The following is an 18759-nucleotide window of genomic DNA, read 5'->3' as shown; positions in this document are numbered from 1 at the left end:
GTGTCCGGAGAGTCGTAAACTGGAGAGGCGGGGGCCGTAGCCACGTCCTCCGAAGCGCTAGGGTCTACCAAGGGCGCAGGGGGCACCGCCGTTGCCTTTGCCAGGAAGGCGTCTCGAAGACGCTCAAACGCGCCCCTGTCCACACCTTGGGCCTCCGATGACGGCCCCTCCTTACAAGGCCTCTTCGGGGCGGGTGGCAACCCGCCGGACGTCCCCGGGAGATCGGGGATCGGGGGCACATGCGCCGATGCCAGCTTCGCGCATTCCTCCACGATGCGGGCGGAAAGGCGGTCTTCCATGGGGCCTACCACCTCCGTCACGCAGCGGTAAATCGAATTGTCCACCGCCTGGTAGAATTCGTCGTCCTGCAGATAGGGGTAAGGTTCCTCCTCGTATTCCCCTTCCATCCTTGAACCAAGGGCAAATCTGGGGCACCCTGTAGGGTGGCAGTCAAGATAAAACTCGGATATGGGCAGGCCAACCGGCTGCGATCACGTTTTCTGGCCAACTGACGTGGCAGGTGGGCTGCACCAACCCCCAAGCGCGCAGACCCTCCTCGCCGGGACCGGGTCTTCGCACCCCTCAAGCGCGCTAAGCCACACTTTGAATCAAGAGGTGCACAAAGGACACCCGAAGGCGGATCACGCAGTCAGAGCCGCAATACAGACCCCAACGGGGCGTCAGAAGCAGGAAAGTACAGCACCAGGTGTCAGAGGGGTACGCGAGGGCTGGCTCCTGCGCAAGCAGACTCCACGGCGCGGCTCCTAGCACTGCGGAGGCGCGCCGAGGGGTCGGCGAGACGACAGGCCGCCCCCTGGCGGTCTACTCACGCACCGCACACAAGTGGGGAAGAAAAAGGTCGCGTAGGAACGAAGAACGTTCCCGCGACCGGGGACTCTGTAAGGGAATAAACCATGCAGTGAGTCCCCCAACGATCGTACACAATACAATCAGCAATATCGAAAAAGGGAAAAAAACATGAAAAGCACTTATCTGGCTGCGGGAGCAGCGAAGAAAGAGGAGGAAGAAGATGAGAAGTCCGGATTTATAGTGGTGATGGACAGAGTGGAAGGACTATGGACTATCGTTATACAAAGAGACTCTTGGGAGTTGTTGTTTGATTTGTTGAACATTCCGTCAATGCTTTATGTTTAAAGCATTTTTGGTTATTATTATATATCTTTTCCTAAGCTGCTGTGGAGACTTTATGTTAATAAAGCGAAGGAAGATATAGCATAATCTGAAGCCTCCGGTCCTGACATAGAATCTATCACTAACTTGTTTCTTTCAGATGAACAAGTTACTTCCCTTCAGTAACGATATAACTCTATAACACATTAGTTAGTGATAGATTCCTTACCGCCTCACCCATTCTCCCCGTCCTGCAAACTGTTTTTAGGGTAAAGGCCATCCCTTTCAGGGCCTAAGTTTCAATGCACCAGTGGTCAGAATCTTGCTTGGCTCTGCGTTCCTGGCGCAGAAAGTAGTGTACAGAATTGACGTCAGAACGCGAGGGCGTCGTCTTAGTAGCTGCTGCAACGTCATCTCGGCCACCACGACGCCAACGACGGTCGCTGAGCCGCACGACACCACCTTCTGCCACGTAGGGGTACTGCTGTCGAAAACTTTCCGGATCCAGTCTGACTCCTGGGGGTAATTCTAAGGTAAGGAATCTATCACTAACTAATGTTTCTTACAGATATATCGTTTACCAAAGATGAGTAACTTGTTCAACGCTGAAACTAATTGTAATTATACAACAAGTGACATAAAAAAAATAAACAGTGCTAATTCTATAAGTCAGTGTATCAAATATACTTAGTGTTTGTGGTTCACACTCATCTTCACCACAATAGTTAACCCTCTTTAAGAAAAAAAACAAGTATTTGTTTCCTTTTTTAAAAGAATTGTTGTGGGCGCCGGCGCCATTAATGAACAAGTTATTTACCTTTGCTAATGTCTTATCTGGTAGATACTCTATGTAGCCTCAGAATACTTACCTTCAAAATATTCCCAAGGCGTCAAACTGGATCCGGAAATTTTTTAATAATCCTCTTGTTTACTGGTAGGTGGTGGCGTCATTGTGGCGTTGATCCGCTCCACATGGAGTAGTACGGTTCTGTGTAGTGTCATTTGGCGCCGCATAGTGTCGCTGGCCGTGACGGAAATGACGTGTGTGGTGCAACCCCGCGCGCTAACCTCCGTTTTTGACTGTTTTTCCCAACCAAAAGCATGGAACCAAACTAAGATAGTATGACCTGCTTGCCATGGTGACGTTCTGAAGGATCTCTTTATTGTGAGATATACAGGAATGTATGATTAAACAACTACCTTTTATATAACGAATGCCTAAACCACGAAGGCTAAACAACGACCAAAGCCAAACAACTGTGTACTTAACCACGACTTACTGAACCACGAACATGAATCTATTGGCATATACTCTGAATCTACCACTACGTTCACAACAATGATGTTTGAAACACAATCCCAAAAATGCAATTTATTTAAATTAAACACTTCTATTAAAAACTATTTTTAATAAAGAATCTAGTGCCTCTACTGTTCATGCCCAGGGACTCGCACTGAAGCAATGTATTGCTTCAAATCAGCCCTTTTCAAAGAAAACACAGCGACGCTTTTGCCACGACTATTACTAATTGTGTCACCCCTTTCCGAAAATCCTTATCTTGGAAATTGGGTCATCGCTGGTCATTAAATTGATATTTGTTAATTGCGTGCTGTCCAAATAAGCGAGTGTATAATTTTAACCGTGCCGTGTCAAGTTACATCCAGCCACTAGATGTCAGTTTTGCCAAAATTACTGTGCACCTGCTGTTTATTTGCAGCTAGAAACTTCTGCTTGTAATTAGTCCAGTTTCCGTTTTTGCACTCGGTCGGGGTTTTAAACTCAAGGTCATGAATATGGACATACTTTTTAGCCTCCTACTTTAAATAAATACAGATGGCTCACTTAATTGTCGTGCTTGCTTTTAAAAAGATGTTCATATTTTAGTAAACATGATATTGTTGAATTATTTAATTCAACCAATTATACTAATATGATCTGTTGAAACCGTTTACCATATTTGTGTATTTATAAATACACTTACCTCTGAAAATTCGTTGTAAATGAAGTATTAATGAGGTCGTGGTTCAGGTACAGGTCGTTGTTTAGGATTCGTTGTTAAGCCCACTCGTTGTTAGATATTCGTTATTAAGGTTGTTTCCGATATACAGCTCACAGAAGGTAAAGGATGGGAGGATCATTAAGAAATCTGCAGCTGGATAGTGTCACTACTAGATAAGGTGTTATCAAAGTTTAGTAACTTGTTCATCTGATAAAGACTTCGAGCTACAGATTCCTTATCTTAGAATAGATACTAAAGCTGTCTTTCACCGGAGACGGGTGTACGGACTGTGTTACGCTATGAAGTCCTGTAGGACAGAATAAGCCAAATGGCCAGCATGCTGGAACTGACTGTCAAGGCAGTAGTGTTTGCAGACCTTAGCAGTGATGCCCACATAGCTTCCTGGAATATGTCCCAAACTTGGACTCCCCTAGCTAGCACAGTGGTCGCAGCTTTATCTCTGGTGGCTTGAGGTCTGGGGCTGATACTGAGCCATTGCGTATCTTATTTTAATACAGAGGACTATCTATCTGAAAATGGTTCTCTTGTAAACTGCCTTGCCTTTATTTGTACCCATAAAACCAACAAAGGGTTGATCGTCCACCTGCCAGTCTTTGGTACGATTGATGTAAAATGACATCTCTTTGGATCCAGAGGGTGGGGTCTCTCCTCTTCCTTGGTAGGATGGAAAGGGAGGTGGGGGGCAGGGGGCAAGAAAGTAGGAAGTGTGATATTCGGCCAGACGTGCAAAGTAGGAGTTGGGGGGAATGTTTCATTCCACCCGCGGATTTGGTGGAATTTTGATTGCTCCACATTACTGTTTAATGCGGAGTTCTGGCCAAATTCTGCTAATTGCCACGTGCCAGAATTTTTCTCTTGTGAAACTCCAGATAATGTGAGCTAGCAAGCACGAGACAGATTTGGCGTCACAAAGCGCGTTTTTCTAATGCAGGCATTCGCTGTCATTGGGCTGTTAGATTTGCTGCCGATCTAGTAGATTGTTTTTACTCAAGTGGTAGAAAAGTCAACCCGAATGGCCATGCGCTCTTGTGCAACACATGGTGCAGTTTGCCCTGATTTTAAGTGCGGCTCCCACTACCGGTGCTGCATATTTTCCATCCGCTGGTGGAAGTTAACAAAATCTCATAGAGTTTTATGTAACGCTGCAAGTTCCGTCCACTCCTAGTGAAAAGGTGTAACCACCTTTGGTAAGAAGACGGCACGGGTCCTAAGGACCAGCTTGTGTATTAAAAAAGATTGTGTACGGGGGTGAACCGAAAGTGCCTTTAATTTGCTTACCCTCCTGGCAGATGTTATAACCACAAAGAATACTGTTTTGATGATCAGCACTCTGAGGGCACTTGTGCATGGAGTCAAATGAAGAACACATTAAAAAGGTGAGAACTAAATTAAGGTCCCAATGGGCATGATGAAAGTTGTAGGGGGAAACCTGTGTAAACCTTTCAGGAAAGAGTAACAGTGGACTACTTAAACATGGAGGGTTGATCCGGCAGCGACAAGAAGGTTGAAATGGCGTAAAAGTACCCGTTAACTGTGCCCATGGCAAGGCCTTACCAGACTATGGATAAGGCAAACAAAAGGACGTTAGACAAAGGTGAAGACAGAGGATGCACGGATTTGACAGTACACCAAGTCACAAATTTGTACCATCAGCTGGCGTAAATTATTTTTGTGGAAGGACGCTTGGCTGCCAGAATGACATCACATACTTCGGGAAGGAGGTTAGATATCCTCAATTGTCGCTGCTTAATCTCCATGCATGTACACAGACAGTGTGTAGGTTCAGATGCAGGGACCTGATCTGTTGCAAAGATAGGAGTTTCTCCCTAAGGGGTAGCCTGGGCTGATCAGAGGACAGATGCTCATTCTGGGGATTAGAGGATATCGGCCTCTCCTTGCCCAATTAGGATCCATTAAGATGACCTGAGTACGATAGGTTTTGATCTACATGAGAACTCTGGACAGGAGTGGAATCGCTTGAAAGATGCACAAGAGTCCTGTGCTCCACTCGGGAGCCGCTTTGAATATCCAGCATGCACAAGTGCTCTCACAATCTCTGAAAAGACCTTGCACCACCTCTGGATGGAGACGGCATTTGTGATCCATGTGGCATTGACAGCTGAGTTTGTCTGCTATGGTGTTTAGTGAGCCTGCAGATGTTGAATTACCAGGAAAATACCCTGAAAGTCCAGTCATGTCCAGAGATGCAGGGCCTCTTGATACATGGTCCACAACCCCACCCAGCCTCCTTGTTGCAATACCACATCACAGTGGAGTTGTCTGTGAATGCCTGAACTAATCTTCCCATGATGGAAAGAAGAAAGGCTTTCAATTCCAGGCGAAGGGCTCTGACTTCCAACATGTGGATATGGAGCTGAGACTGTGCCAGAGACCAGAGTCTTTTGATCTCTACCTCTCCCTGAAGGCCACCCTTACCAGAAGTGACACATCTGTCACCACTGTGAGCTCTGGATGGGGAAGTAATTTGGGTCTTCCACTGGCCCAGTCGTGCTCATGAGCCAGCACTGTAGATATTTTACGGTTCCCTCCAATATCTGGACCATGTCAGACAGATTCTCCTGATGCTGTGCCCACTGGGACTTCAGATCCCACGGCAGAGCCCGCATATTCCAACAGGCATGTTTTGCCAGCAGGATGCAGGACGCTATGAGACCGAACAGCCTCCGAGCTGGTCTCACCAAATTCCAGGATAGGGGCTGAAACGTTGGAATCGTAGTCCTAATCTCCGGAACTCGCTGTTCTGGAGGATAAGCTCAAAACTTCACTTATCCAGAATAGCTCTGATGAAAGGGAGTGTCTGAGAGGAAGTAAGGTGTGTCTTCGGCATGTTGATAGTGAACCCCAGAGTATGCAGGAGGTCCGCCATAGTCTGGAGGTGGAAGACAACTGCCTAGGGCGATTTTGTCTTCTACAGCCACTTGTCGAGAAAAGGTAAGGCTGGAACCACTGACCTCTGCAGATGCGCTGCAACCACCGCCATCATTTTGGTAAATACTCGAGGGGTGCTGATAAGGCCAAAGGAGATCGCAGCGAACTTATAATGCTCCTGGCCTTCTATGAACTGCACGTAATGCCTGTGGGCCGGCAGGATAAGGCTGCGGCAGTAGGCATCCTTCAAGTCCAGTGCTACCATTCATTCTCCAGGATCGAGGGCAGACAGACCCTGAGCCAAAGTGAGCATATTTAATGTTTCCTTTTTCAGGAGGTAGTGGAGAGGGTGTCGGTCTAGGATAAGAAGTCTCCATCTTTTTTCAACACCAGAGATTAGCAGCCACAACCAACTTCTGCTGCTGGCACCTTCTCAATTGCTCCTTTGGCCAGAAGTGTGATTACTTGTCGTGATAGGTGATCTTCCATCAGCCGATAGTTGGACAGTGGCAAAGGTTGCAGGTCTGTTGGAAAGCAAGGGCCTATTCCAAGTGGACAATCTGTAGCACTGATTTGCCCAAAGTGATTTCCTGCCATTGGGGCAGGTGTTGTCGAATCCTGACACCAATCGGTGTTCATGATAGTAGGAGGGCAAACTAAAGATGCTTGGAAGTAGCTCCTGTCGGGAGACTGGGGCTGCCCATTGGGTTGAGTCGACTTCTGGCCTTTGTTCCCACAAGTCGTGTGGGAGCTGCGTCTGCAGCCAAGAAAGGAATGTGATGCCTCCTGGCCTTAGTGACTGACTGTGGGGGAGGAAAGGACATGGCTGATAGCCCCTACTGAAGCCACGGAAAGGGGGGGGAGGGGGGGGAGCGGAATGCTGCTGTCCGGGGCCATGGTGAACCCCAATGACCCAGTGAGGTCTTCTTTGAAACGCTCTGAAGCCAATCCACTTTTTTGCCAAAAAGGCAAGTTCCATCCAAGGGCATGTTCATAAGGGATGTCTAGAAATCCTCAGAAAAGCCAGTTGTGCGCAGCCAGCTGTGACGTTGGAACGCCACTATGGAAGCAAGAGCTCTGTCTAGCGAGTCGGTTGTATCCAATCTGCATCTGATTGTGTACTTTGCTGCATTCTCCAGTCTGCGAAACCTTGGGAGACTATGGGCCTCCTCCGAGACCATAGCCAGAGTTTGCAGAACCGTATCTCACACAGTGTAGGAATGATGGCCCAGTAGGCACGGAAGTGCCAGTCCGGTGGAAGAGAAAAATCCTCTTTCCAAAGATATTCAGCCTTTTAGATACCTTATCCAAGGATGTGGTAGGGAACGCACCGGTATTTATCCTAGGGGTTGATGCCTGGACCACCAGACTCTTAGGGGTGGGAGGAAGTCTGCATCTCCATGGACAGGGCAATGGGGGCGAGAGATAGTCCTGTGCACAGGAGTGCCTGTGCAGCGCTTGGCCAGGCCGCGAGCAGTGGTTCTAAAGTGGATACTTACACTTTCATGCGATGTCGGTCAATTGTGTGGCTTCAAATTAGATAATTGAAAGGGCAACAGCCTGGCATTTTCTTCAACTTAATGTAGCTTCAGAAGAAGTTAAAACCTGTGCTCTTTTTCAAAAACACAGAAGGGGGTGGGGGCTATGGGGGATTTTGCGGAAAAAGAACATAAGGTGCACTTAACGTTTGTTCCCATGCTGCATCATCCCTTTATTTAAACTCTAGAAATCTACCAAAGAGTTTCAGTACTGAAAATGTATTTTCCCAAAAGGGTATTGGCGTCTTATTTTTCAAAATCTTTATCAGACACAGATATCCGTTTGCCAGACTCTCCATTAGCACATTTTTCAGGGCATCCTAAAATTGCTTACGTCTTACCCTTGATCACCTCTGCACATGTACTTAAATGAAGTGCACAACAATAACATAGATAGTGTACCAACAATTTACTGTGCCAGGGCCGCCTTCTTATCATTCTGTATTCTTTTTATTTTTGCAGTCATCCTTGTGTGTTCAAACTGTTTTCAGGAAGCAGTAATTCAAATCCAATAGGAACTTTTCTTTTCTTTTTGTCAATAAGAATCCTAATTTCCTATGAAGTCCATTCAATGTGAAGAGGGTTTCTATACCTTTTCTGAGAGCACATACTTGAGAGAAAACCCCTATTTCTTACATGTAGAGTTTTTATTACATCCGAGTGGCCACCACGTTTAGGCCGTGTCATGTTTTCTTTTTTTTTTATTTTTCAGTGACTTATTCTAGTAATAAAAATAAAATATAATAACAAATTAGTATCAGAAATCCAGACCTATTGATTTTGCCAACGTTTGTCTGTGTATTCAAGAAATGATATACAATTATTTTCTCTAAGACTTAAAATTAGGACATGTTTGACCAGCCCTAAGTAGGAAAGCCTTATTTTCTCTAAGACTTAAAATTATGACATGTTTGACCAGCCCTAAGTAGGAAAGCCATCTTGCCACTGTTTTAAAACGAGAGAAATAATACAATGTCTTCCATGTAAATGAACTAGTTTTGTTGTATTAAAAGTAAAGCGTAAGCCAGGATGAACAAGTTGTGTGACATTCTGTGACCGTTGAAAATCTGCAACGCATTTCCTCAAACCAACAAATGTGTTTTTTGTTTGCAACATTTCTTTAATTATCGAAAGCATGAAGACTAAACTGTACAGTGACACTAACACAAAAAGAAAGGGACTAGGGTGCTTCAAGCATGGCGTACGAAATATCATCTTGACAATTCTACAGCAGACGCGCACATGCAGCAGAAGGATTCTTCAGACAGGGGCGCACTTGTGCCGAGTTATCGAGCAACGGAGAACAGCCGTACATGAGTGTAGCAGGTGGCAATAAGAGATGATGTCCGCGTGTGAAATCGGAATTCATGAACGATCGGAGCTCCCCACCCCCGGGAATCATTCACAGTAAATGTTTTTGTTTGACATGCAATCCGTACTAGTCTCTTCAATTACGTAGCTTTTTAATTAAAATGAGAGTATGTAGATACAAATTTCAATTCTGTGCGATTCCTGTAGATGGTGCTGTTGTAACATGTTTTGTTGTAAACTCATTTTGCGCTTTTAAACTGTATGGAGAATGACGGTTGCATGTTGGTGTTACTGTAATGTTTACCAGAATTCCTCCTTTTCCTTAACAAACAATTTTAAGATACGTTGTCACAGAATTGATGCAGAGTGACCTCCACAAAATTATAGTATCCCCTCAACCTCTCAGCTCTGATCACGTCAAAGTTTTTCTCTACCAGATTTTAAGAGGTAGGTATTACCATATATGACCCTTTTACGTATGAAGATGCATGTAGAAAATGGCTGAACCGTCTCTTTGCCATAATTAGATTTATTTTTCTTATCTGTGGTAATGCTGTGCTGTACTTCCTGGCAAAAAAACGCTTTCTTGTCATTTGGTGCAATATGACAATGCCTATTTACTGTGTCCTCCCTCAGCCTCTCTCTCCATCTATTTTTCTTTACCTTTCTGCTTCTTATATTGTCACAATGTCTCCTGGTTATGCGCGTGAACATTTTGAGTACACTTTTTACATATTGGTTTAATTTTGTTCGTGACACTTAGAACTGTAAGGCAAGGACGTAAGTAATGCATTATCCGTGCCTTTTACATGTGCAGACGTGGCACTATTCAGCCTTCATTCCAGCTGGGTAGTAAACGTCAAATCGTGTTTAATGGTTGTCATTGTTTACTCTTTTTGTGATGGGTGCTTTTAATCACAGATTCCTCCGCTTGCGACTCTCCTCAGATGCCTTGTAGAGTCTCCTGCGTGCTGGTAGGTGGCGCCATGGGACTGACTCCCTGAAGACCTAGTCTCGCCTCTGAGCGCACCCCTGCACGCTGACGCCAGTTCCTAATCATCTGCACTGTTTGCTGTGACCTGGAGCTCAGCTCTTTTGGAGTTCGGTTCTCCCCGTAGCCTTTCGCATGGATGTCTCCACTGGAAATGACAGGAGTCGAACCATGCTGCACGTGTCAAAAGCATGCCCGTCACTAATTAGCACACCGTCTGCCCGTGGTGCCTGAGCTCCAAACATGACTTCATGTCCTGTGACGCATGCTCCCTGATGCTAGCCAGTGCCACCAAGGAACACAAAGCCTAATTCCACGTCACTAAACGCAGGAAGCTTGGCCCAAGCGGGCTCCCGGTCCACGTTGCTCTATTCCGGTAAGTTGAATGCAAAGCTGTATCACAGGTTAAAAACGCATAGGAAAGTAAACGAGACTCCTTGGGTCCAGATGCCCCCCCCCCCCCTTAGGAGAGGTATCATCACAGTCTGCATTCTGGAAACCCTTCACTGGCTTTGCCGCCTTCTTTGGACCGGATTCCTAATATGAAGCTGATGCTCAGAGCTTCACTGGCCATTGTAAAGTCCACAGCAGGTTGAGGCTTTCAAGGAGGCTGTGCTGTAAATCTTCACGTTTACCTCGGTGGTCCTGTAGTGCTTAACTTCTGGACCCGCGAAGCCTCAAGAGGCGCTTTCATCCCAGATGAATTCAGCCTGCTCCACCTTTGTTGTAATTGTAGCTGTGGGTGGTGAGGAGGAGTGACACTGCACTTTTCCCTGTGGATGTATGGTCCATTGCTGTGTTTGAGTACTGCAACACGAATAGGAGATTTAATATTGAGAGGAAAGTTTGGTAACATGGTTGTGTGCTTAAGGTTTACTGCAATCTGGTGGTAGTCCATTAGTGTTCGGCTTGGGGATTGTAGGCCAGTGTTGGGGGTTGGTAAACCAGCGCAATGGAAGGATAGAGTGATGCCGGGTTTTGTAGTGTGCTGCTGGCAGCTATTATTATTATTAGGCTCCAACGGAGTGCCCCAGCGCTAGGACACCACAGACCATTGCCACTGAGCCCTTGCCCTCTCACCCCCAGGCCCTCGATCCTTAAATGCAAGAAGCCCTGTATCCCGAATACGAACACCAGTCCCCAGGGGGTGCTTGAAAGAACCGCGTTTTTAGTTTTTTTCAAAATATTGTTTCAGATGGTTGGATCCTCAATTCAATAGGTAGGTTATTCCAGGCCTTAGCCGCAAGAAAACCAAAGGATCTACCTCCTGATCGTGCTTTACGGACCTTAGGTACTACCAACTTAGCAGTGCCCATAGACCTAAGGTTCCGGTTGAGTCTGTACGCAGTAAGTAGTGGGTGCAGGTACCCTCGGCCCTTTCTCGGTGACAATCCTGTGGCAGAAGCACAAAGCCTTACAGGTGATTCTGGCCTGTACCGGAAGCCAGTGTAGTTCCCTCAAGGCTGCCCCCACCAACGCCCGCCTCGGGATATTCAAAATCACCCGGGCAACTGCATTTTGGACCTTCTGTAACATGTACAAATTACTTTTTGTGACCCCCCAGATAGAGGACATTGCAGTAGTCCAGACGGGACGTGACAAGCGCTTGCACAATGGTCTTTTTAGCATCTAATGGCAGTATATCTAAGATTTTGCGCAACAATCTTAGAGAGCCAAATCATGCTGTAGCCACAGCTGATATCTGCAGTGCAAACAATAGCGTGTTGTCAAACCAAACTCCCAGATTTTTAACCTTAACTTTGGGAGTTGGTGTTGGATCCAATTCTTCCTGCCACCACAAGTGTGACCATACGGAGGGATATTTACCAACCACCAACATCTACATATTTCCTGCATTAAGTTGCAAGCATCTGAACTTCATCCAGTTCGCAAGATCACTCAGGAAAATTAGGTTCAGCTTCTGCATCATTTTCTCCAGTGTAACAAGCAACTGAGTGTCATGATCATATGACACCAGTTTCACTCCATGTTTCAGCAAAATGTCTACCACAGGGCGGAAGTACACATTAAATAAAGTTGGGCTGAGGGTCGAGCTCTGTGATACTCCTTGAGACAGCGGACACACCTCGGACTTAAAAGGACGTTGTAGGACCTGGAAGTATCTATTCTGCAAGAAGTGCTTGATCCACTCCCATGTGCCGTCTGTGACAGACGTTCCAACAATAGGCCGTGAAAGACCATATATAACACAGGTCCATCAAAATCAATGCCGTCGTCCTTCCCTCGTCAGCTGCTATTTTTAGAGCCTCAGAAGCCAGGAGCAAAGACCGATTTCGTGCTGTGAAGCGCCCTGAAACCCAATTGGGTTTCATGGTGAACCTGTTTTTCTTCCATAAAGGTAGTCAATTGGACATTAAGCTATTTCTCAGCAATTTTTGCAAAATAAGAAAGCAAAGATACAGGTCTAAGATTTTCCGAAGCGCTGGGTCTAGCGATGGTTTCTTTAGCAGCTGCACCACCATAGCGTGTTTCCAATTGCTAGGAACCTGCCCTGAACTGAAGGACCTCTTCAGCAGATTAGTAAGAACCGGTACAATGGCTTTCTTCCCTCGCAGTAACAGCTTCGGGGGAATCAGATCCAGGGGAGACCCGGATTTGACTGCTTCCATAAGTTTTAAAACGTCACTTTCCTCAGGCGGGTGAAAAATACAATTATTCTCAACCGGTGAATCCTTTTTTGCAGGAGCAAAGTTATAGTTCTGCTGCTATCAGGGAAGGTAGCATATATTGCTAAACAATGCTGTGAGAATGATAACGTTTGGTAGTAGCGCACGGCTGGTAGGGTGGTTGGGCTTTGAAAATGTGGCACAGGCAGTGGGTACTGTGTGTCTATTGTTAAGAGGTGGTGTAGTGCAGCTATGATGATGCAGCTGTGGAATAGCACTGAGGGCTCGTAATGCGGTTTTGGTGGTAAAGCAGTGCTGGAAGAAAGTAGCGCAGTGTTGCAGGGAGTTAGTGCATTGCTGGAATGTTGTATGTATACTGGTGAGTTGATAATGTGAGTTGGTAGTATAGTGGTGGGAGAGCTGTGTTTGGGGTTTGTAGTGCAGTTAACTACAGATTGGCTGGATTACTGTCCATGCACCTTACTATAACATGGACTGCACACTGGGCTCGGCTTTTTGTTTTCTAGATTCATGCACATTGAAATATCGAGATCCACAAATTAGAGAACCACAATGCAGCGGACTAGTAAAAACGTTGTATGCGTTACTGAGCGGTAGAGCCCAGCCACGGTTCTACCAGTTGGATATTAACATGGATTTCTAAAAGTTTTGAGATATACATTGTTTTCAGAGGTCATATTGAAACCAATATTCTCTCCCACTACTGTGTCCTGCCTTTTAATTCTCTCTTGCTACAAGGCAAGCTCATCCCAAACTCTACTCATGCCATCATCCAAATATATAGATTTGCAGAATCAATTTTCGAGTTTACAGATAAAGGCAGAAATAGAACTGCATATATAGTCCTTGATATATCATTATTTTATAAGAGTTCGATATGAGTTGATCAACACAGCAAAATAAAACCCTAACTCTTATAGAGATACCAGAAGACCTAAAACTCAACATAAGAGTCTGGAGTAGTGCTACACAAGGTACAACATTAATGACATTTTCAGCTCAGATGGAATGGATCAATGTAAAATACTAAATACTCTAAACGTACTTCCCATCAAGAAGCCTCACTGTTTCTCAAATTCTTGTCCACAGAGAGATTGAGAATTAGAAATGTTTCCAAATGAAGAAGACCACAAACACGAAATTACAAATTATATATAATAGTAATGTTGCGTAATTAGGCCTATTTTCCTTGAAAACATCTACATGTTGAAATGTATGTTGGAATCTTGCATAAGTGCGTAGGTATTAAACTTTATTTAATTATCCATTATGCAACTGAATGACAGAATGAAACATTAACACTTTGTGCAGCCGTCCCAGCACAACGATGTTTATAAAACCAGCCTCTCTTTTAAATAAACCCAAGTGGATTAAATAGGAAACCTTTGCAGTGCTATCTCTTGGCCAGATTTATCATCTAAACCAGGAAGATAGGATGTGTACCATTGAAATACATAAGGCAAGTTTTCACATTCCAATTTCATAGAAGCACCAGCGGTTCCCCCAATTCATTATCGTAAAAGGCCATTTCCAGCTCAAAGTACTACTTTGTGTCTTGATATTCACCCATGCACCTTTTTCAAATGCATGGCAGTAGTGGCAGAGAAGATTTAGTTGCCCATGTTTTGATTGAACTCTGCCTACCAGAATCCCTTTCAGTTTACACCCTCTTTTCTCCAAAGCACGGCCTTTCATTGTCCATGTACCCTACCTTGTCTCAGACACTTGTTCCCGTCATACATTACCTCGGAATTATTCTGGTCAATTGAATGTAAGTGTTGCCTTCAGTTAAAGTATACGGTCCTTAGAAGATACTGTCTCCAACATCATATCTAATAGTTCCAAACACCTGACTGTACTCGAGGCTGTACATTGGAAAACCAATGGAAATGTTTTTTTCAGAAACTGGGCACAAGCTGACTTTAATTCCACTAGATCTCTAGTCATTTCCATTCTGGTTCCACCAAAACAGAGTTCCATTTCAGATTAGGAAATGTCTTCGCAAGCCGTTCATACAAAAGCTACAATAACGGGATTTGTGTGTGTGTGTGTGTGTGTATGTATACTTGTAAAGCGCACTATCACCTTTCAGGCATCCTGGCGCTGTATACTGCTGTGGAACCCTTCCTGGCTCTCCTTGTGAGATGCCCCTACTGGGCACCCCCAAGGTGAAGCCAGGCATCCCAGTGTTGTAGGAGCCGTTGTGGAGATTAAGCAAGATATTGCCCAGAGTTTCAGAGTGGGACCCATGATTAGAATAGGCACCAAGGCGAGAATTATCGAGTCCGTGGACATTGAGCTCAAGACCCTGCCTCGTCGGGAATTGAACCCTGGTCCCGGGTCAGACCTCTGCATCAGGGTCTGCCGCTTCTAACCAGTGAGCCAGTGAACCCTCTCTCTCCGTCTCCTTTTAAAAATAATTTCAAGGTCAAAGCCATGTGTTTTCAGAAGGAGATATGTTATGGAACATCTAAGCCTAGGTTTATTTTTCCCACAAAATGTACTGGCTGAAAAATCAATAATGGCAGAAATTGAATGCTCTGTTCACGTCTTTGCCGATTCTCTAAAGGTGGCTATGGCATTAAAACTAGAAATGACTACAGTTCATCTTCAAGGCATCAGCAGTATTTGAAGCAGATATTCCTAGCAGTTTCTATTAGTTTATACATGAATAGGTTATCAACACTAAAGTGCTGAATGCCGTTTTGTCATGCACACGGATTTCCACCAGTGGATGATTTTGTCTCCAGATCAAAGAACTGAACCTGCTCGATTGGTCAGTCTGACATATTTCGCTGTACAATACTACATACTATGCTAAAGTGAGCCAAGCCTTCTTACATGATCTTTTTTGTTATTTTGTTCTATTTTTTGGGAGTGTAGCCATTCTGATGTTTTTAACACGTCTCTGTGGGAGGACTCCGCTATTGTGGCTGAGTAGGATTATGAACAAATGTTCTTTATCGTAGTACCTACATTGAAGTCACAAACACTGGAATAATTCCGCTCCGAGCCAGGAGCACTTAACTTTAAAATTTGGATTAGTGCTAACTGGCGTAAACTTAATTCAGATCATTTCTGGTGGTCAGAGGCAACCTCTCCTTCTGGAACGAAACCTTCTGGTCCTCAACTAGGTAGCTCCCCTGACACTTCAGATAGACATATGCCTTAGTCCATGGATGCCACCGGTTACATATCCATCAAATGAGTAGCACCCTTTACAGGGCTATCCGATGTGATTGTTTCCCCTGCGTGTCGTCTTCAATGATAAAAAAACATCCATCACAAGACTGCGTGGTAACCTCTTTTTCAACAGTGATTCTTTTTTGAGTTTAAACAATATTCACTGTAAAGTCACCTTACATCATAAATGTGCCATGCAGTAATTACAGCCTGTTATCTCTACATACATTCCAGTGCAGGCAAGGTGTCGTATTCAGTAGTAGACAACAAGGAATACACTGGAGATTAACAATGGTAATAAAAAAACAACAATCAAAGAAGCCAGTATTGAACATAGCCCGTACACCACATTTTCTTTTTTTTAACAATCTTTTTATTATTAAACCTGCTTCATTGTACAATACTGATACTGAAAGTACATTGCGGGTATACAGGTACAGCACAGTTTTACATCACATATTCAGGTAGTACATTGGAAGAGTCAATCAACATATTTCAGTATTAGTGTCAACTATGGATGGGTTTGGGTGGGAGGGTACAGAGAAACAGGGAGACATCAGCGCACAGTGTCTTCACTCTGGTCTTTCAGTAGCACCCTTCAGATTACTCCCTACGCTTTTTGACATGACCAAGTGCTGTACCCAGCGTGACACTCGAGACAGTCTTTCACCTGTTCTGGCTTTGAACTCCTTTAGAAATTCTCCCCTCTGCACTGTTCTTTTTGGGCTTCCTGTACCGCCTGCAGTGTCTAGTTCTGCATACATTCTCTTTTTCATGTCTAAGCCAACCTGCTAGTGGCGGGCCAGTGCAGACGTCCAAGCCATCACTATCCAACACTTTGCAAGGATAAGGGTGCAAGTTCTAAAAATTGTTGCATAGATTTGGTGTCCCTAGTGCATTTTGTCAGGTGCAGCACGGAATGTGTAGGATCTGTGGGGATCTGTTTATCTACTATGGCAGGTGCATTGTCACTTCGCACCGGTACCCTGTGATCTGCTTGCAGAGCCACAACATGTGGTAAAAATCTACGTCCCTTTCCACACACATCGGGCATTTGTAGGTGACTTCTAGGTACATACATGTAAGCCGGGCTCGAGTTAGATATGTGTTGGTCTCAGTGTAAGAAATAGGGTTACTGGTTGACTGGGGTATGAGCCTTGGTTAAACAGCAACCACAATTCTTGTCAGGGTAAAGCACAAGCAAACCCTAAATTAATTTGTGCTTGACCCGCCGGTAGTTTTGCACACAGCAGTTCGGCTTAACTTAGAGGCAATGTGTAAAATATTTGTACAACACTTCAAACAGTACACAGTGAAGATACACCAGAAAAGGAGCACACAATAATGTTAGGACAGTAGATCAAAATGTAAGAAATAAAGCAAGACCAAAATGACAAAACTCCAATCAGTAGAACCTGAGATATTGAATTTTAAAGTTTTTGGAGAAAATACCGATAACGGGCATAAAATGCCAACTGTGGATATCTGGTCGTGCTGGACCAGGACAAAGTCGCGAGTTAAGTCTGACTGCGATGGAGCTCGGGCTGGCTACAGTGACACAGGCCTGTTGAGCAGAGTAGATAAACAAAAAGAGGAGTACCACCATAAAGAATAAAGAGAATGACTGACAAAAGGAAAGAGTTTATCCTTTTGTTAAAAACCCCTCACCAGCCTAGTGGTGACATGCTTCATCATCGGGGCCCACCTTAGATGGAATATGCCAGGTTTTCGTCAGGACCAAAAACAAGGAAGTTGACGGTCTGTGCCCCCTAAAAGGCGCACCCAATCCTAATTCCTCGTGACCCAGTTAGCAAAACTCGCTAATGGTGAAAAGCTCTAGCCTCAGTGGGCGAGCGTGTGTAATAAAAATCAAATAGACTCCTATTCTAGTGTCTGTTGCATCTGAGGGCAGGGAGTGGTGTCACCACTTAATGAACGTATTACTTTTGTCGTGATGGAAGAGGCCAGTTACCTACATCTCTCCTCCGCTGCCCAGCTACTAGGTAACCTGGCATATTCCATCTAAGGTTGAAACATGTAGACCAGTACACATACAGAGATACTTTTGGCCGTAACTACCCTCATAGTATCTCGCCACTTTTTTAATATTGTCCAGTTGCTTGTAAATAAAATGTATCTTCCCACTAAGTTAAACCAGGACAATTTTTAACACACCTTTTTTTGCACTTACACTCACAACCCGCTCCACTGTATTTCAGGTGTTGTAGCACACCCTGGTGACGCTAGGCCGCCAGGGTGGGCCCCGATGATGAAGCATGTCACCACTAGGCTGGTGAGTGAGGGGTTTTTAACAAAAGGATAAACTCTTTCCTTTTGTCAGTCACACACCCCATTAGGAATTCTCTTGATTCTTTATGGTGGTACTCCTCTTTTTGTTTATCTAGTCCTTTACCAGGGGAACAGGAGTGCTCTCCGTTCACCTACGGTGAACACGATCCCTTGCTCTCTCCTTTGTTAGTCTATATACTATTGGGCAGAGTACCTTGAATCCTGGTTTGCGGGGCCTTGGTGGATCCAAGTCAAAGTTGCATTGCTGAAGCGATGTATCAGTTCTGAGATGGGGCAAGGCTCTGGTACAAGGTCCTATTTGCGTCTACGTCAAGGATCCATTTGATGAGGGCTTGGGATGTGAAGTCTGAAGTCCCAAGACATCCTGCTTTCCCTGGCACCAGATTAACTGCAGGGGGTATGCAGTCCTTTGTGTAGAGGCAGGACACAGCCTGTTCAGGTGTAAATGGGTCTGTGCCCAGCTACTTCCTCCCATCCTGTCAGTGATGCCCATCCAGGAACAACTAAGCTCCCTATTGTGTGTGGCTGTCTGGGAAGATTTCAGAAAGCTCCACTTTCAGCTACACCCAATCCTATGACCAAACACAGGCTAAAGCAAGAAAATGCCAACTTTCTAAAAGTGTCAATGCCAGAATTGCAATTTAAATTTCAACATGACTAGAAGTTAGGATTTTAAATTGTGATTCCAGAGACACCAAATATGAACTGTATAGTCTTCCTGTTTGGAAATTACACTT

The 18759-nt window shown here is 44.9% G+C and overlaps 1 protein-coding gene across 1 annotated transcript in view; it reads left to right on the top strand.

Moving 5' to 3' along the window:
- Positions 1-18759, top strand: part of NLK (nemo like kinase) — a 933583-nt gene that overhangs the window by 445158 nt on the left and 469666 nt on the right. The window contains exon 4 of the mRNA XM_086954551.1: positions 9231-9337. Coding sequence (XP_086810677.1) covers positions 9231-9337 — 107 coding nt within the window. The remainder of the gene's footprint in view (positions 1-9230; positions 9338-18759) is intronic.

The sequence above is a fragment of the Lissotriton vulgaris genome, chromosome 2_1, assembly GCF_964263255.1.
Source record: "Lissotriton vulgaris chromosome 2_1, aLisVul1.2, whole genome shotgun sequence".
NCBI lineage: Eukaryota > Metazoa > Chordata > Amphibia > Caudata > Salamandridae > Lissotriton > Lissotriton vulgaris.
This window is presented reverse-complemented; position numbering and strand designations above follow the sequence as displayed.